Below are 14,856 nucleotides of genomic sequence, written 5' to 3' on the forward strand. Positions count from 1 at the left end.
TCGTGTGTGGGAGGGGGGGTGTCCCTCAGCCAGGCCTGCTCCCTCTCACAATCCGGGACCCCTTGGGTAGGGTCCCTAGGCCTGGCCGGTGATCAGGGCCTATCGAGGCTTTCCTTCACCTCCCCACCCCCCTGCTGCCGGCAGCTGGCCCCGCCCATGCCACTGCCACCATTTGCCATCTGTGCAGCGCTGCTCCCCACTACCCTGCCACCAGACGCCTCCCTCTGCGGGCAACAGGCGTGGGGTGCAATTGCTTGGCTGGCCTGGGCCTCCCTCTGTGGGGTGATCACTGGCCAGCCCTGCACACCTGCCACAGCATTGCTGGCCAGTGGCCTGGGCCTCCCTCTGCGGGATGATCGATCGTGGGGTGATCGATTGCAGGGCTCTGCAATCGATCATTGCACAGAGGGTGACTTGGGCCTGCGTCTTTGGGGCAATTGCAGAGTCCCCTTTCCCCCCCATTGATTGCCCTGCTGGCCGGTGGCCTGGGCCTCCCTCTGCGGGGTGATCATGGGGCGATGGCGGCCCCCCAACCAATCAAATAACACCCACCTTGGCTGGCCTGGCGCCAGTGCGTATCATAGTGTGGTCATCCGGAAGGTTGTCCGGATGGTCGTTCTGCTGTTTGGTTGTTCGGTCGATTTTCATATTATGCTTTTATTATTATAGATGAGTATGTGTATACATATATACATATATATGTGTACACACACACACATATATATAAAAGAACTGTACACACACACACGTAAAACCCCTGTCCCACATGACTGGGTACAAGAACTAACATTCATGTGTGTTCAACAGCTGCCTATTGAGCATAGACTGTGTTCTCAGCACAGATCCTAGCCATAGGTCATATCTGGCCGTGAGCAAGACAGGCAAAGTCCCTGCTCTCATGGAGCTTATATTCTAGCCTGAAGAGACAGGTGATAATAAGTAGGAAATTTAATAAATAATGTAATTTCAAATAGTGATAAGTGCTCTGGTGATAATGCAATCAGAGCTGGTGATAGCGATTGGGGAGAATTCTTTTGATTGGGGATCGCAGGAAGACATGTCTATGGAGGTGACATTTGAACTGATGTACAGCAGAGGATCAACCATAAATGTTGAATGACTAAGTGGCTGGGTGGCTGGGTATCTGGGTGGCTGGGTATCTGGGTGGTTAGGTGACTGGGTGGCTGATGGCCAAGTGGCTGAGTGGCTGAGCAGTTAGGTATCTAGTTGCTTAGATGGCTGGGTGGCTAAGAGGCTGGGTAGTTGGGTATCTGGGTGGTTGGGTGGCTGGTGGTTAGGTGGTTGGATGATGAGGTGCCTAGGGCGCTAGCAAATTGGATGATTAAATGGACATCAGCACCTACTCTAGAGCCTCTTTGTCAGAAAGTTCTTTCCACTATTTAACATAACTTTCTCATTTTGTTCTCTTGAAGTCCCCTATGTTGGGAAAACTGGTTAGTCTTATCTATGCCTCTTCTATCTCCAAGTGTGTTTCTGGGCCAAAAAATGAATGGATGGGGACAAAACAGGATTCCAGGCAGTGGGTCAACCATAAAAGTTGAGTGACTAAGTGACTAGGTCTCCCAGAAACAGGTTTAGAGCAATATCAGACTAGGCCCCTCCCTCAGGAGTCTTAACTAATGCCTAGGAAGAGGAGAAACCCAGGACTCCACTGGTCTCAGGTTGAGGGTAATGCTAGAGTAACTCAAGTCCCAGTAGAGTGGCTCTGGGACTCCATCCTGTTTCCTCAGCAGTAGCCCTGGCCTCTGTCTCCTTGCAGTGGCCTGACCTCTGTCTCCTTGCAGTGGTCTGGCCTCTGTGTCCTCCTTGCAGTGGTCTGGCCTCTGTGTCCTCCGTGCAGTGATCTGGCCTCTGTGTCCTCCTTGCAGTGATCTGGCCTCTGTGTCCTCCTTGCAGTGGCCTGGCCTCTGTGTCCTCCTTGCAGTGGTCTGGCCTCTGTGTCCTCCTTGCAGTGGTCTGGCCTCTGTGTCCTCCTTGCAGTGATCTGGCCTCTGTGTCCTCCTTGCAGTGGCCTAGCCTCTGTGTCCTCCTTGCAGTGGTCTGGCCTCTATGTCCTCCTTGCAGTGGTCTGGCCTCTATGTCCTCCTTGCAGTGGCCTGGCCTCTGTCTCCTTGCAGTGGCCTGGCCTCTGTGTCCTCCTTGCAGTGGTCTGGCCTCTGTCTCCTTGCAGTGGTCTAGCCTCTGTGTCCTTGCAGTGTTCTGGCCTCTGTGTCCTCCTTGCAGTGGTCTGGCCTCTATGTCCTCCTTGCAGTGGCCTGGAGCTCCTGTGTTCTCCACTCATCAAAGCCGAGGTCTCCCTTCTCTCCTTTTCATGGTCAGAGAAACAGGTGTGTTGTCTGCAGATCAACCTACTTTCTCCCTCAGCTCCCTGCCTTCCCATCCATCCTGTTCCACTGGACTCCACAGAGTTTCCTGTCAAGTAAGAAAAAATTCTGACCTATAATCATTTTGACCTTCAAGGACATGTTCTGTGACGCCAGGGAGGGAGAACGCAAACCAACAATTGGTGCTGCTAGAAAGAGCAGTCATGGACGCCAGGCACCTCAGTCAGTTACTTCCAGGGTGAGGGGAGTGGGACCTAAAGATCCAAGGAGATCCAAGCAAAGGCGGGTTAGCTGGGCCTCTCCGAGGAGCTGATATGGTAAGTTTCCCTATCTGAGTCCTCATCAATATGCTCGGACCATCATCCTGGCGCCCGAGGCCATCTGGGACCCGTAGTGTCTGGCTTGTCAAAGAAGAACGGCCAGCCTGGGGCTTCCCTGGAGATGATGCAGGGTCCCCAGGGGCTCTTCTCTCATCCCCCTCAGGGTACAAAATGCGTTTTAGGAATGAGGACAGAAATTATAGAGCCCTTCCCATGACTGTAATGGAAATAAAACTTCCTGCAGGGAGTGGAAATAGCAGCGGGGCCTGGGGAAGCCTGACAAGGGAAGCAGGCGGCAGGGAGCCCAGGCTGTGGCGCTTGCTACACACACCTCCAGCACCTCCCTGGAGGCGGCACAGGAGCTGCCCTGAGGTAGCCAGGGCCTAAGAACCCAACCTCGGGGAGCGAGCATCGGGTCAGGAGGAGTGAGGCAGAGCAATGGGTGGAGAGAATCCAACTTGACCCAAGCTTGGCCTGGTGATAGAGGGAAGTAGAATATACAGGGAGACAAGGAGATGGGAGGGGAGAAGGCCAGACAGAAGTTGCAGAGAATAGGGAAGGGGAGGGGAGGGGAAGGAATAAAGAGAAGAAGAGGAGAGAAGAGGAAAAGGGAGTGAAGGCACTCAAGGTCCCACCCTGTTCTAGCACGAAGGACTGAGGTACAGGGACAGCTGCGGAGTGCTGTCTGGGCCTCCGTCCTCAATGGGAGGCCCTCGGCTGGGAGACAGTGAGAGAAAGGATTGAAGGGTCCTGCAGCTCCAGGGGGACATTGTTCCGGTGTCACAGTCCAGCTGTCCCTCCATGTTTGTCCAAACCCTGTGTTTGAAGGAGACATCCTGACTGGGATACCAGGGAAGGAAGAACTCAGCCCTGTCCCAGGTGAAGGTCTACACAGATGAAAATCCCTCCATTTCTTCAGACTAGCCAGCCTCTGACCATGTGACAGCCACAGTGAGGAACAGTGGCCAGTACAGCTGCACTAGGGAGGCGACGCACTTCCTACACGTGGGCAGACACACCTCAGGGACAGCCATGGTACAAGTTCAAGGGGAGTCACCAGCTGGGGGATTAGAGGAGAGGAAGGTGCTGCTCTGGGATCTGGTCTCAGAGGTCAGCAGCTCTCTGGGCAGCACCCCTCCCTCTGGCTGCCCCTGATGCAGGGCCAATCCACAGGGCCCTAGCTTGTCCAGGATGCTGTCCACATGCCCTGACACCACCCCCACCTCCCCACCCCACACCTAGGACACATCAGAAGCCAGGGGAAGGAGAGGGGTGGGAAGAGGCCCTGAACCAGCTCTGCTACTCACCTTCCCCCTCTTGAGACCTGGGCCAGACCAGAGGGGACTAGATGTCCTCTAAGGCCCTTGGCTCTGGGATCCAGGGGCTGGGGCTGTGTGGGAGTTGCCTCAGAGCCCATGGGGGAGGTGAGAGGCCAGATCCTGGGGACAATGACAGTGTCTCCCTCAGCCTCCTGGGGCCTCACTGTGTAGTACTTCCCTCCTGTGCCCTGGGCTAACTTCTCCCCAGAACTCTTCCTGCCCCCGTGCTGAGCATCGTCCCCTCTCCCAAGCCCCATGAGGGAAGCCCCCTGACCCCGAGATGCCAGACAAAACTCCACCCTCAGAGGCCAGCCTCGTGGCTCCTCTTCTCCTTCTACAAGGAGGGCTGCACCTTGCAGAGCAGGAGCCTCCACTCAGAGCTCTGCATCCCAGCAGCCAGCGGGGAGACTCTGGGTTTACTGGTGTGAGGCAGCCCCTGGGGGTGTCATGGCCCAGAAACAGAGCCCCCAGATGGAGATCAGGATGTGGGGTAAGTGGGGGAGGGATGGAGATATTCCTCAGGGGTCTGGGCATTGGGTAGTGGGGCCCCCTGGGAGTGGGGGAGTGTTCTCTAAGGGAGGTGGAGCCAGGAGTCCTGGTGTTCCAGCTGACCTCTCACCTGGGGTGCTGCCCCAGCTCCTGTGTCCTGTTCTCTGCTCATCCTGAGTTCCGGGTCCCCTGGCCTTACTGTGGGGGGCATGGTGAAGCTCCTCTGTGAGGCTCAGAGGGGCTCCCCTCCTATCCTGTACTCATTCTACCTGGAGGGAGATTTGGGGGAACTGCTCAGCCCCCCACGGTGAAGCTGTCTCCCTTCTCTTCCCAGGGATGTCAGAGCAGGATGCTGGGAACCACACCTGTGAGGCTGAGAGCAGGGTCTCCATGGAGACAAGTCAGCCTGAGACATTCTCCCTGGATGGTACATCTTATCCCTCACCCAGCTCTGAGCCCCATGCTGCCAGGACAGACCCCACTACCCCATGTACCTCCCACCAGGTGGGCACAATGCTGAGCCCATAGCAGATACTGCACGACTCAGCATGACCCCTGCTTGGAGCATCTGTTCATTGAACCGGGCGGGCGGGTGGGGACGGGGGGGCGGGGGAGGGTGGTACAACGAAGTCCATGGAGAATGGGCAGCACAATGCAAGGGCCACATAGACCTCCATAATAATGGCCCTTCCCTGCTGGCCTCCTCTGAGTCATCCCTGAGTCCCATCTACAGGGTGTGTGCAGGCCAGGCCATGTGCTTTCCCCTAATGCCAGCCATCTGCCTCTTTTGTGCCTGTTTGGAGCGCATTTCTGAATCTCATCCTCAACATGCATGGTCACGCCTCCTCATCCCCCAGGACCTCATGCCTTGTCCTCTCCGAGCAGCAGTAACTGTCTGGTTCCTCAGCTGTCTGCAAGTTTGCTTGTTGTGATGGTCATTGCTGCTGCACGTCTGGGTTATTTTAGACCCTGGAGAAAAACTGGTCGGTAACTCTTTTGGAATTTCTTAGTTGATGAGTCCCTATGCCAGACACGGGCCAGCCTTCGGAATGCCAGAGCGTGACAGAAGCAGTGCTCTCTTCTCCTGGGTATCGGGTGGGAAGAGGGACTTCTTGTCACATGTCATACATAGAGGGACCCTTAGCAGCTTCTGAAACACATACACAGTCACCCAGAGACGCACACAGACAGACTACTGCACACTAGGGCATGGACAGAGGCACACAAAGGACAAAACTTCAGACAAGGTGACTACAAAAACCCCAAGGCCTCCAACTCTCTCATTAAACTCAGCAGAGCTCTGGTCTTAGCAGAAGAGAAAGAAGAACTGAGAACTCCAGTGTGTGTGTGCATACTCACGCACACGCACTCGTGGCCAGTGCTGTGCCCTAGGTCAGTGTTCAGTGGGTGTTAACTCATCACAAGGAGACACAAACAAAAGAGAACTGACCAATGACCTGGTCCCAACGCTGCTATTTCCTGATTTCTTACCTTGGACCAGTCTAGGCTAAGGGGATGACAGGGCAGGTTCCCCAAGAGGCCCTTTCTCCTATTCTTCATTCTCTAATTCCTCCAATCAGAGTCATTGAAAAAACACACAAATTTTGGTTAAAATTCGAATGTAGAGGATTCTTTAGAGAAAAAGAGGGGAAATGATTAGATAAATGGCACTTTGGGTAATCTATTGATTTTGATACTCTAGACTCTCTTCTTCTTCCTGTCTTGGGCATGATAATTAAGCATCAAATTTGGCTTTCAAAGCAATCACCTTGGGTGGCTACATGATTATGCCAACTCTAACCCTTACTTGCTTCAGGCCATGTTTAAGTCTGCCAATGCCAAAGCTATTTGGTGCCAGTTCATTTCTAGGCCTTCAAATCCACCTACAGAGTTTCACATTTACCCACTTACTCCAGGAGCAACATACTTATTTTCCACTTGTCAAGGGCAAAAGTAATGGCTCTCATAGACCTCAGACCCAGACGTATTTATTCAAGCTTGCAGTTCTCTCTATAAAGGAATCTGTGGTGAGTTCTCCAGGAGCTGGGCCAAACTACTCTTGAGAAAGGCCACCAGTCATGCAACCCAAGTATTCCTTCCTGACCATCAGCCAGGATCCCTGAAAGGGTCTCTCCCCAGCTCTAGACCAGTCCCCCACCTCACCGGGCACCTCCGTTAGGGCTTGGGCCAGCCTCCAACTTCCTCTCCCCTTGTTAATTTAGCACTATTTGTCTGTCCAACCGCCCATCCTCACTTCCCTTCCTTCTAGTCTTGAGTCTGATACCTGTGTGGTCAGAGAAAGGTGAGGCAGGTCCAGAGTTAGATGGGAAGGCAGCTGGAGATGGGGCCATGAACTGAAGATCTGTGAGTTCTACCATCCCTGCCTCTATACTAAAGCCTCCTTCCCATGGCCAACCTGGCCTGGTATTTCTGTGCACTCACCCCTGAGTCAGAGCATTAAAAGCAAAGCAACACGGCACAGCCGGCTCCTTACCAGCCCAGACAAGGTGGTGGAGAAGCAATCACTGGTGAAAGATCCTCAAGAGGAAGGTGCCTTTCATCGGGAGTAAAGAGCATCCCTCTTCGTGTGAGGATTCTGCCTCCCCACCCATCCCCACCCACACAGGGAGCACCTGTCTCTCATGAAAATAAGACTCCTGGTGATGTCCTCTGACCTCAGAGTCTCAGGGACACGAAGCCTTCTTTAGAATGTTGCTCTTGTGTACCCTCAGGCCCAGTCCCATAGTACACAAGCAAAATGGTCAGATCAGCAGCTTTATTCTCCATACCTGGGTCTGGAAGACCCTTCACCGTTTCCACATGGCATATTTATTTCTCAACAAACAAAAATATTTACCACTAAAGACTGCACCTCTAAAGGTGATTTTCAAAGCATTTTCAGAGCTAGACTAATGGTATCACCAGAACTAGAATGTGGTCGTGCAAGCGGTCCACTTCCGGTAGCACTTACCTAGGCATAGATGTTCTGCTTTCTTTGTTTAAAAGGGTTTCTTTCACTACCTGTTGTTACACTTCCCATAAAACAGACTCCCGTCAAATTCACAGAGCTCCTTATTGAGTGAAGACTCAGAAACACAGCCCTGACAGGTGAGCATTAGGGATCTTTAATAACCAGGGGCCTCTCTGAGTCTCCATAAATGTCCTCCTGATTTTTCAGGAGGCGCCGTTTCCACAGATCTTACCCCAGTTAGAGCTAATGAGTATTTCTTGGACACTGGCCATGAGCCAAGCGTTCTGAAATCCACATGTGACCCAGTTTCTATCCTGAGAGCTAATGTTTAAAGCTCTGGAGGCATCTGCTACCAGAGGGGCAGCATGTCAGTGGAGAAAAGCATACAAACCTGGATTCCAATTCTGTCCCCACCACTTACTGCTTGATCTTGGAGAAGTTACCTCTCTGAGCCTCAGTTACCTCATCTATAAAATGGAGAAAAGAGTACCGACCTTTGCAAGGTGGTTGTGAAGAAAAACAGACACTGAATGATTAGGAAAAGAAGCTTTTCAGACATCCAGCCATGTGCTGGTCACTGGATTAGGAGCTTTGCATGAATTTGAACTCCCTAACCCAGTGTCTGGTATATAATGTACAAAGTTATTAGCTTTTCCTCCTTCTAAAAAGCAGCCCGACTGGTGGGTCTGGGCCCTTTCCATGCACGGTGTACCCCATCATTTCTGACCCTGCCTCTTACCAGTTGGTGATTCCCATGGTGCCACCCTACCCTCTAGGGTGTTTTTCAAAGGAAACATCTCATAAAAATTAACCATGTCCAGACCTGTGAACTGGCCCTTATAAACAAACCAGCCTTGGCCCTCCAGCAGCCTCCACTGACATTTTTTTCTCTTAGCCTCTCTGTCTCCACTGTCCAGCCTACTCTCTGAAGGTATTTGGTGAATTGCTGCTTTTGTATTTCCTAGGGCCCCTTTCACCCCTGAATTGGCCCCAGGCCCCAGGTAGAGAGCAGCACCCGTTGTATGCCAGCGGTAAGGATTCAAGGAGGACCATGGTCTGCCATGAAGGCAGGGAAGGGTCTCTTAAGGGGAGGAGATGAAGGGAGCCCTGTGAGCCAGAGTTTCAGGATTCAGTCATCCCGGGAAGGAAGCGGGTGGCTCTTGAGAAGCGAGTGCTCTGGAGTTGGGATGGGAGAGGGAAGCAAGGAGGGAGCCAACCTCCAGGAGAGAAGGCAGGGGGTGGTTAGACTAAGGTTTGACAAACTGTGGCCATGGGCCAAGCCCTGCCAACATGCATTTTTGTAAAGAAAGTTGTTTTTTGTTTGTGTCTGGCTGGTTTCACACTACAGAGCCGAGTGGTTGCAACAGAGACTATGGCCCACGACGCCTAAGATATTTACTATCTCTTTTACAGAAAAAGTTTGCCAACCTCTAGTTTGAACAGTGCTGGGCTGGAGTAGCAGCTAGAATCTGCTACAAGGGCCAGGCACCTCCTGCCTAGATGGATATTCCACATTGATGACCACGTCCCGCTGCCACGACAGAGCCCCTGACTGGCTTCCTTCCATCATTAGTTCTACGACACTGACTTATATCTTGACGTGGGACAGTCAGGCAGATCCTATTTCAGCCTCATTCCTTCTTTCAGTTCATTACCTGAATGAAAGAGATGAAGGCATTATCTACTCTGTGATTCATACAACCCCAAAGAAGAGTGAAGGTGAGTGATCTCGGACCAAACTTAACATGTTTCCTCGTGTAAAGGGGAAGTTTGGGTTCTAGGGTGAGGTGTCACTACCACTATCATCACCATTACCATTTATGACCAAAATTACCATCACTACCACCACTACCTTCACCACCATCGTCTCCTCCTTCACCACCATCATCTCCTTCTTCACCACCATAAACACATCTGTGACCACCGTAATCACCACCTCAACATCATCTCCACCACCATTGTTACCATCCTAACTAGGGAACATTCGCCCTTTTCTGAGCACTGTGGAGGAATAAAAAAGAGAATGATGCAATTTGTCTTTGCCCCAGAGTCTAAGTTGAAACAGGACATTCTCAGCTATCAGAGGAAGTCATGAAGACCACGGGCTCCAACCATGCCGCTAGAACTAGGAAGGCGGGGACAGGAGCCGCTGGTCCTCTCTCCAGCAGAGGGAGGGAAGATGCGGGTTTCTGAATCAGGCAGAACTGAGTTGACAACATATGTACTCACTGTGTGAGTAGGCAAGTTATTTAACCTCCCTAAGCCTAATCCATAAAGTGGAGATAATGCCTGCTTTGCAAGACTATTATTAGTTAATAGGAATAGAACCTGGGTTCTAGAAACCTTAAAGATCCTCTGGTATGTCATAGGCGTTCAGAAAAGGGAGTTTTTCATAGCTCGCCTGCTCTGAGATTTCCATTCTCGGTCTGTAAAATGGGTTTGAATCAGCCTAGGGTTTCTGCTTCCTCCCATAAAAGACCCTAGAGCCATGGTCGGCAAACTGCGGCTCGAGAGCCACATGCGGCTCTTTGGCCCCTTGAGTGTGGCTCTTCCTAGGCCTTAGGAGTACCCTAATTAAGTTAATAACAACGTACCTACCTATATAGTTTAAGTTGAAGAAATTTGGCTCTCAAAAGAAATTTCAATCGTTGTACTGTTGCTATTTGGCTCTGTTGACTAAGGAGTTTGCTGACCACTGGGATAGAGGAATCTCCTGACTCAGGGGCAGTTACCCCAGGACACAACTGGTTTCTGCCCAAAATATCCCAGGGCAGATGGGAAAGGACAGATGACCCAGGTCCTTCCTGAGAAGAGTAGCAACGAAGACTTAAACCTAAGAAAGGAGAGAAGAAACCAACCTCAGAATATATGGTTCTCACTGGCAAGATAAGGAAATGTGACTGCTTTACTCCTGTTGGGGCAGCAAAGGTGAACGCGTGATTTGGGGGGGTAGGGGGGGTGGCGATCTGCTCCCAACTCACGCTCTCGGCTGCTTTCCCTGGCGTGCGGGTGAAGGGATCTGAAACCCAGAGTAGGGAGGGTCATTGGGTCTTTTCTCGAGAGGATGTTCCACGTGTGCAAAGGTGCAGTATTTGCATCCAGTTCCACCTCTTATGGAAGTGACTGTAGAGTGAATAACCTCGCCAAGCCTTGGATTTCTCATCTCCATATGAGAAGGAATCGATACTCCCTACTTTGCAGGACTGATGTGGGATTAATATAATAGCATAATCCTCACTCCTAAAAGAGTTCCTGGTACTCACTAAGTATCTAATGCAGTTATTTTTAAAGGAACTCTGACGAGTTCATCACTCTCGGTTCTCACTAAAGTCCGTGTGAGACCGTCATTATTCCCTCCACCCGCTGGTGAGGAAGCGGTGACTCAGAGGCCAAGCGACTGGCCTGAGGTCACACAGCTGCTGTGGTTGAACTGGGCGGAGACCCGGGTCTCCTGGTTCCTGGGCCTGCCTGTTCGCAGATTGAGAGTTGGAGTCCCGAGGAGTAAAAGGGGGAACAGTGCCCCCTGGGCTGGTCCGTGCTCTCCCCAGGGAGGCAGCTGCAAGGAGGTGGGGGGCGATGTGCTGGGGAGCAACAATGCCCTGGCCCAAGTGTGCTTCCCTGCTCCCCTCAGCCAGGCCTGTGGAGTCAACCTTGGGGGAAATGGTGAGTGGACTCCTGCCCTTTCCTTATCCTCTCGTTTACAGCTGCTTCCTCATCTCGACCCAACTCTCCCACAGGTCATTGCTAACATCTGCGCTGAGATGAAATGCTTGCATCTTGGTGAAGTTCCAGCCAAAGGGCTGAATGTAAGAAGCAGGATCCGCAAAGATCCCCTTGGGTACTTGAAGGAGGTCCTCTCCTAGTGATGATGTCCTCCCAGCACACACCCCCCCGAAGCCTCCTGTGCTCCCCAGGAGGCCAGTGGGGTCCCAGCCCATTCTTTGGGTCCTCCAGTTCCCAAGCCCAGCACTCAGGAAGCCTCTGAGCCCTTTGTCCTGGTCGGGGTTCTGAGGAAACTCAAGGAGCACCTGAACAAACTCTGAGTCCCCCTCTTAGCAGAAGAGCAGGCAAAGGTGTGGGAAAGGCAATCCCCACGCACACATCAGGTTCAAGCAGTGAACTGGCCACAGCAGCCACAGATGTGTTATTGCCACACAAGTGCAAGGTCAGAGTCCCTTCTCTCTATATACACTGAGTGGCCAGATTATTATGACCACCCCATCAGTACAATGAAGTGAATGAGTTATGCAAATAATAATAATAAAAAAACCTTGAGAGTATTTGCTTAGGAAGTGTTCAATATTCAGTATATTTGGAAGTGTCCATGAAGTACTGATGGGGTGGTCAGAATAATCTGGCCACTCAGTGTATATGTAAGTGCTTTCTATTATGGTCCTCAGTCCCTTTGGATGTGCTTGGCCTGACCTGTAAGGAGAGCTCATCAACCTGCATATCCCAGAGGGCTGGCCACGGGCCGCTCCTGTACAGCATTTCCAACTTTCAAGCTGCTGGTGAGGTCAGGGCTGAGGGGACTCTGAGGTTCGGTGAGATCAAGGGTCAGCACCACGAATGCTGCCTTCACGTGCAAACCCTTCCCGGTTTCCAAAGCTGATGGGACCGAGGCTAGTCCAAAGCCTTCGTGTGAGGAGGACGTGAGAAAACTCACCTCACCCTTACATACTCAAAAAGAGGTACATGGCTGTAGAATCTATTTTTTAAATATTATATAATCTATTTTTTCATATTGTTCACCAGTGTAAATCGTTTGCAGGGCCTGTAGTTTGGTTTGGTTTGTTTAAGGCATCCGCATTCCTTCTGTCTGAGTGGTCACTGAAGGGTCAGTTACACTTGCTCCTGTGGGCCCTGGCCCAGCCTTTCAGGCCTCTGCGCGGGAATCACAGAGTGAGTCCCTGTCGCAGATGCTGGCCTGCACCAAACCCACCCACCTCTCCTAAGAAGTAGGCACTTTCAGGGAACTCCTGGAATGAAAGGAGCTTCAAACATCTAGCATTTCCCCTTGAACTTATTAAAAAGGCAGAGACAGACCCAGTACCAGACTGCCGAATCCGAACCTGGTCTCCAGGCAATTTGTATGAACATTAAAGTTTTAAAAGCCTGGTCTACCTCCGAAATACATACTCCATCAAGCGTGAACTACATTCATCCACTCACCTTCGGAAACTTAATTGCCTGGGGTTCTGCTCTGAGTAAAGATAGTGGCTAAGACAGAGAGGCCCAGAGAACTAGTAAGATAACCCATGCTGGCATTTTTTCTCACTTCTCTTTTGTTCCCTTTTCCTCCTTCCCTTCTCCCACTCTAACCCCTCTCCATCCTCTTCTTCCTCCTCCTCATCTTTCTCATCACCTGTCCAGTCCTCGTCCAGAATACATCAGGTCCCCACCCCCTGTGCCTCTCTCATTGTGCCAGCATGACTGAGCCACGCACGCCACGTCACCTAGAAGTGCAGGGTCCTCACTGGTCAACCAGGAAGTGCCCGCAGAGCCCAAGCCCTTGCCACACCTTCTATAAACAGGTGCCCCTTGTAAAGAGTCAAAACAGACAAGACAACTCATGAAGAAAACACTGCTGATGGGGACCAGGAAGGAACCAGCCCTGCCGGTTATCCCCAAAGACTGCCTCCTGCCTGTGTTTTCATTCCTCTCCCCTCCACCCTCCGCCACCCCCCGTCACCCCTACCCTATCCCAGTGACACTCAACAGCTGGTCTGAGGACTGGGGCCGGTCTGTGATTTGTGTCCACCAGTAGAAGATGAGATAAGTAGTGCAACTGAAATAAAAAACTTAGAAACTTTTATAGCAATCCGACAGAGCGGTTTTATGCTTGTTTAATATAATCATAAAAAATTAGAACTTGTATTTTGCAAACCCTTTTTAATTTCATTTTCTTAGTAGTTTGCTTTTATTGTATTCTACAAAAGTAATGCTCCTCAAAAGATTGGAAATTTAAAAAAAAAAAGAAAGACAGGATCTTCAATACAAATAGGTGAGAAGTCTAAGGAACAGAGTGAAGAAATAAAATGGAGTTACTATGGTCAAACTGCTCAATTACTAAAATCAGGTAGGCTGAGGCAGGAGGCAACCATTCTATTCTAGTTTTAACAACCTGGGAACTTAAAAACTTTTGAACTTTCCAGGCCTGCATCGATGCCTGGATACACATCAGACCTCCAGATAACCCTCTGGTTACCTCCTGAAGGACTCACATATCCAGACCACCTGGCACCCATCATCCAGACCAACTGATCTGGCTGATATCCGTCCTCGACCAGTCCTACAGCTAAGAATGCAGGACTGACTATTCCCACGAATGCATGTTTTATGGAACTCAACTTTTCTTTCTTCTTTGGAACACTTCTGGGGTTTTGCCTACTTGTCTTTACAGTTTGCAAACTCTAAGACTCTTGAATACATTTTTTATCATTTATTTCTACCAAAGCCTCCAGGCCCTTTTTTGAGTTCATTCGACATACCAGGGTATATGGTGTCAGGTGTCATGGGATCCAAAGAAAACTTTGCGTCAATCCCGGTGCTGTTGTTGAATTGAAACGAGGCTTTGTCTTCTCTTCAACAGCTCCGGATTCCAGTGATGCGTTATCTTCTAAACTCCCTTCTTCAGTTAAGATTTAGAGTATTTATTCTTGGATACTCTGATACCAGTTTTTGTGATGGGGTGCCCTCTTTTTAAGTCTGTTACACAAGGACAACTCCCTTCTAGAAGGTCAGCTGGAATTATGGTCTATCTTCTGCTAAATATTTGTCTCAATGGACTTCTGATAAGAAGAACAATTTAGAATTACAGTGACCACTGTGGGGATCTTTTGAGATTTCAAAATTATTATATTTAAGTGCACAATTAGAGATCTTAGAAATGCTGAGCAAGCTAAATTGGAGGCATTTTGCAATTGGTATTTAGCGGCCTCTAAGACACTAAATGATTCAAATATACATTTAATGTCACTTGATTTTTTGTCTGACCACAGCTTTCGGGGGAATTTATCTTTAACATGAGACCCTGGGAAAGTTCCCAAAAAGTACCCTTCTTGGGAACTCTAGCTAATATATATATATATATATATATATATATATATATACATACACATATACATATACACACACACACACACACACACACACACATACATACACACATTTTGGTCCTTTCTTTTGTGTCTTTTATTTATTTATTTATTTTTTAAATGTGTTATCACTGTTTTTAGAGAGAAAGGGAGAGGGATAGAGAGATAGAAACATCGATGAGATGAGAGAGAAACATCATGGATTGGCTGCCTCCTACGGGGATCCAGTCCACAACCTGGATATGTGCCCTGACTAAGAATAGAACCAGTGACCTCTTGGTTCCTGGGTCAACGCTTGGTCACTGAGCCCCACCA

At 50.3% G+C, this 14,856-nt stretch overlaps 1 protein-coding gene across 1 annotated transcript; it reads left to right on the plus strand.

Moving 5' to 3' along the window:
- Window positions 1-2,548: 2,548 nt before the first annotated feature.
- Window positions 2,549-11,487, plus strand: FCRL6 (Fc receptor like 6). The gene is given in 9 exon segments (XM_023760697.1): window positions 2,549-2,567; window positions 3,452-3,506; window positions 3,508-3,717; window positions 4,193-4,384; window positions 4,386-4,474; window positions 4,621-4,747; window positions 4,749-4,900; window positions 9,092-9,163; window positions 11,399-11,487. Coding segments are annotated over 9 exon segments (1,005 nt in total).
- Window positions 11,488-14,856: the final 3,369 nt, after the last annotated feature.

The sequence above is a fragment of the Myotis lucifugus genome, unplaced genomic scaffold, assembly GCF_000147115.1.
Source record: "Myotis lucifugus unplaced genomic scaffold, Myoluc2.0 scaffold_190, whole genome shotgun sequence".
Taxonomy (NCBI): domain Eukaryota; kingdom Metazoa; phylum Chordata; class Mammalia; order Chiroptera; family Vespertilionidae; genus Myotis; species Myotis lucifugus.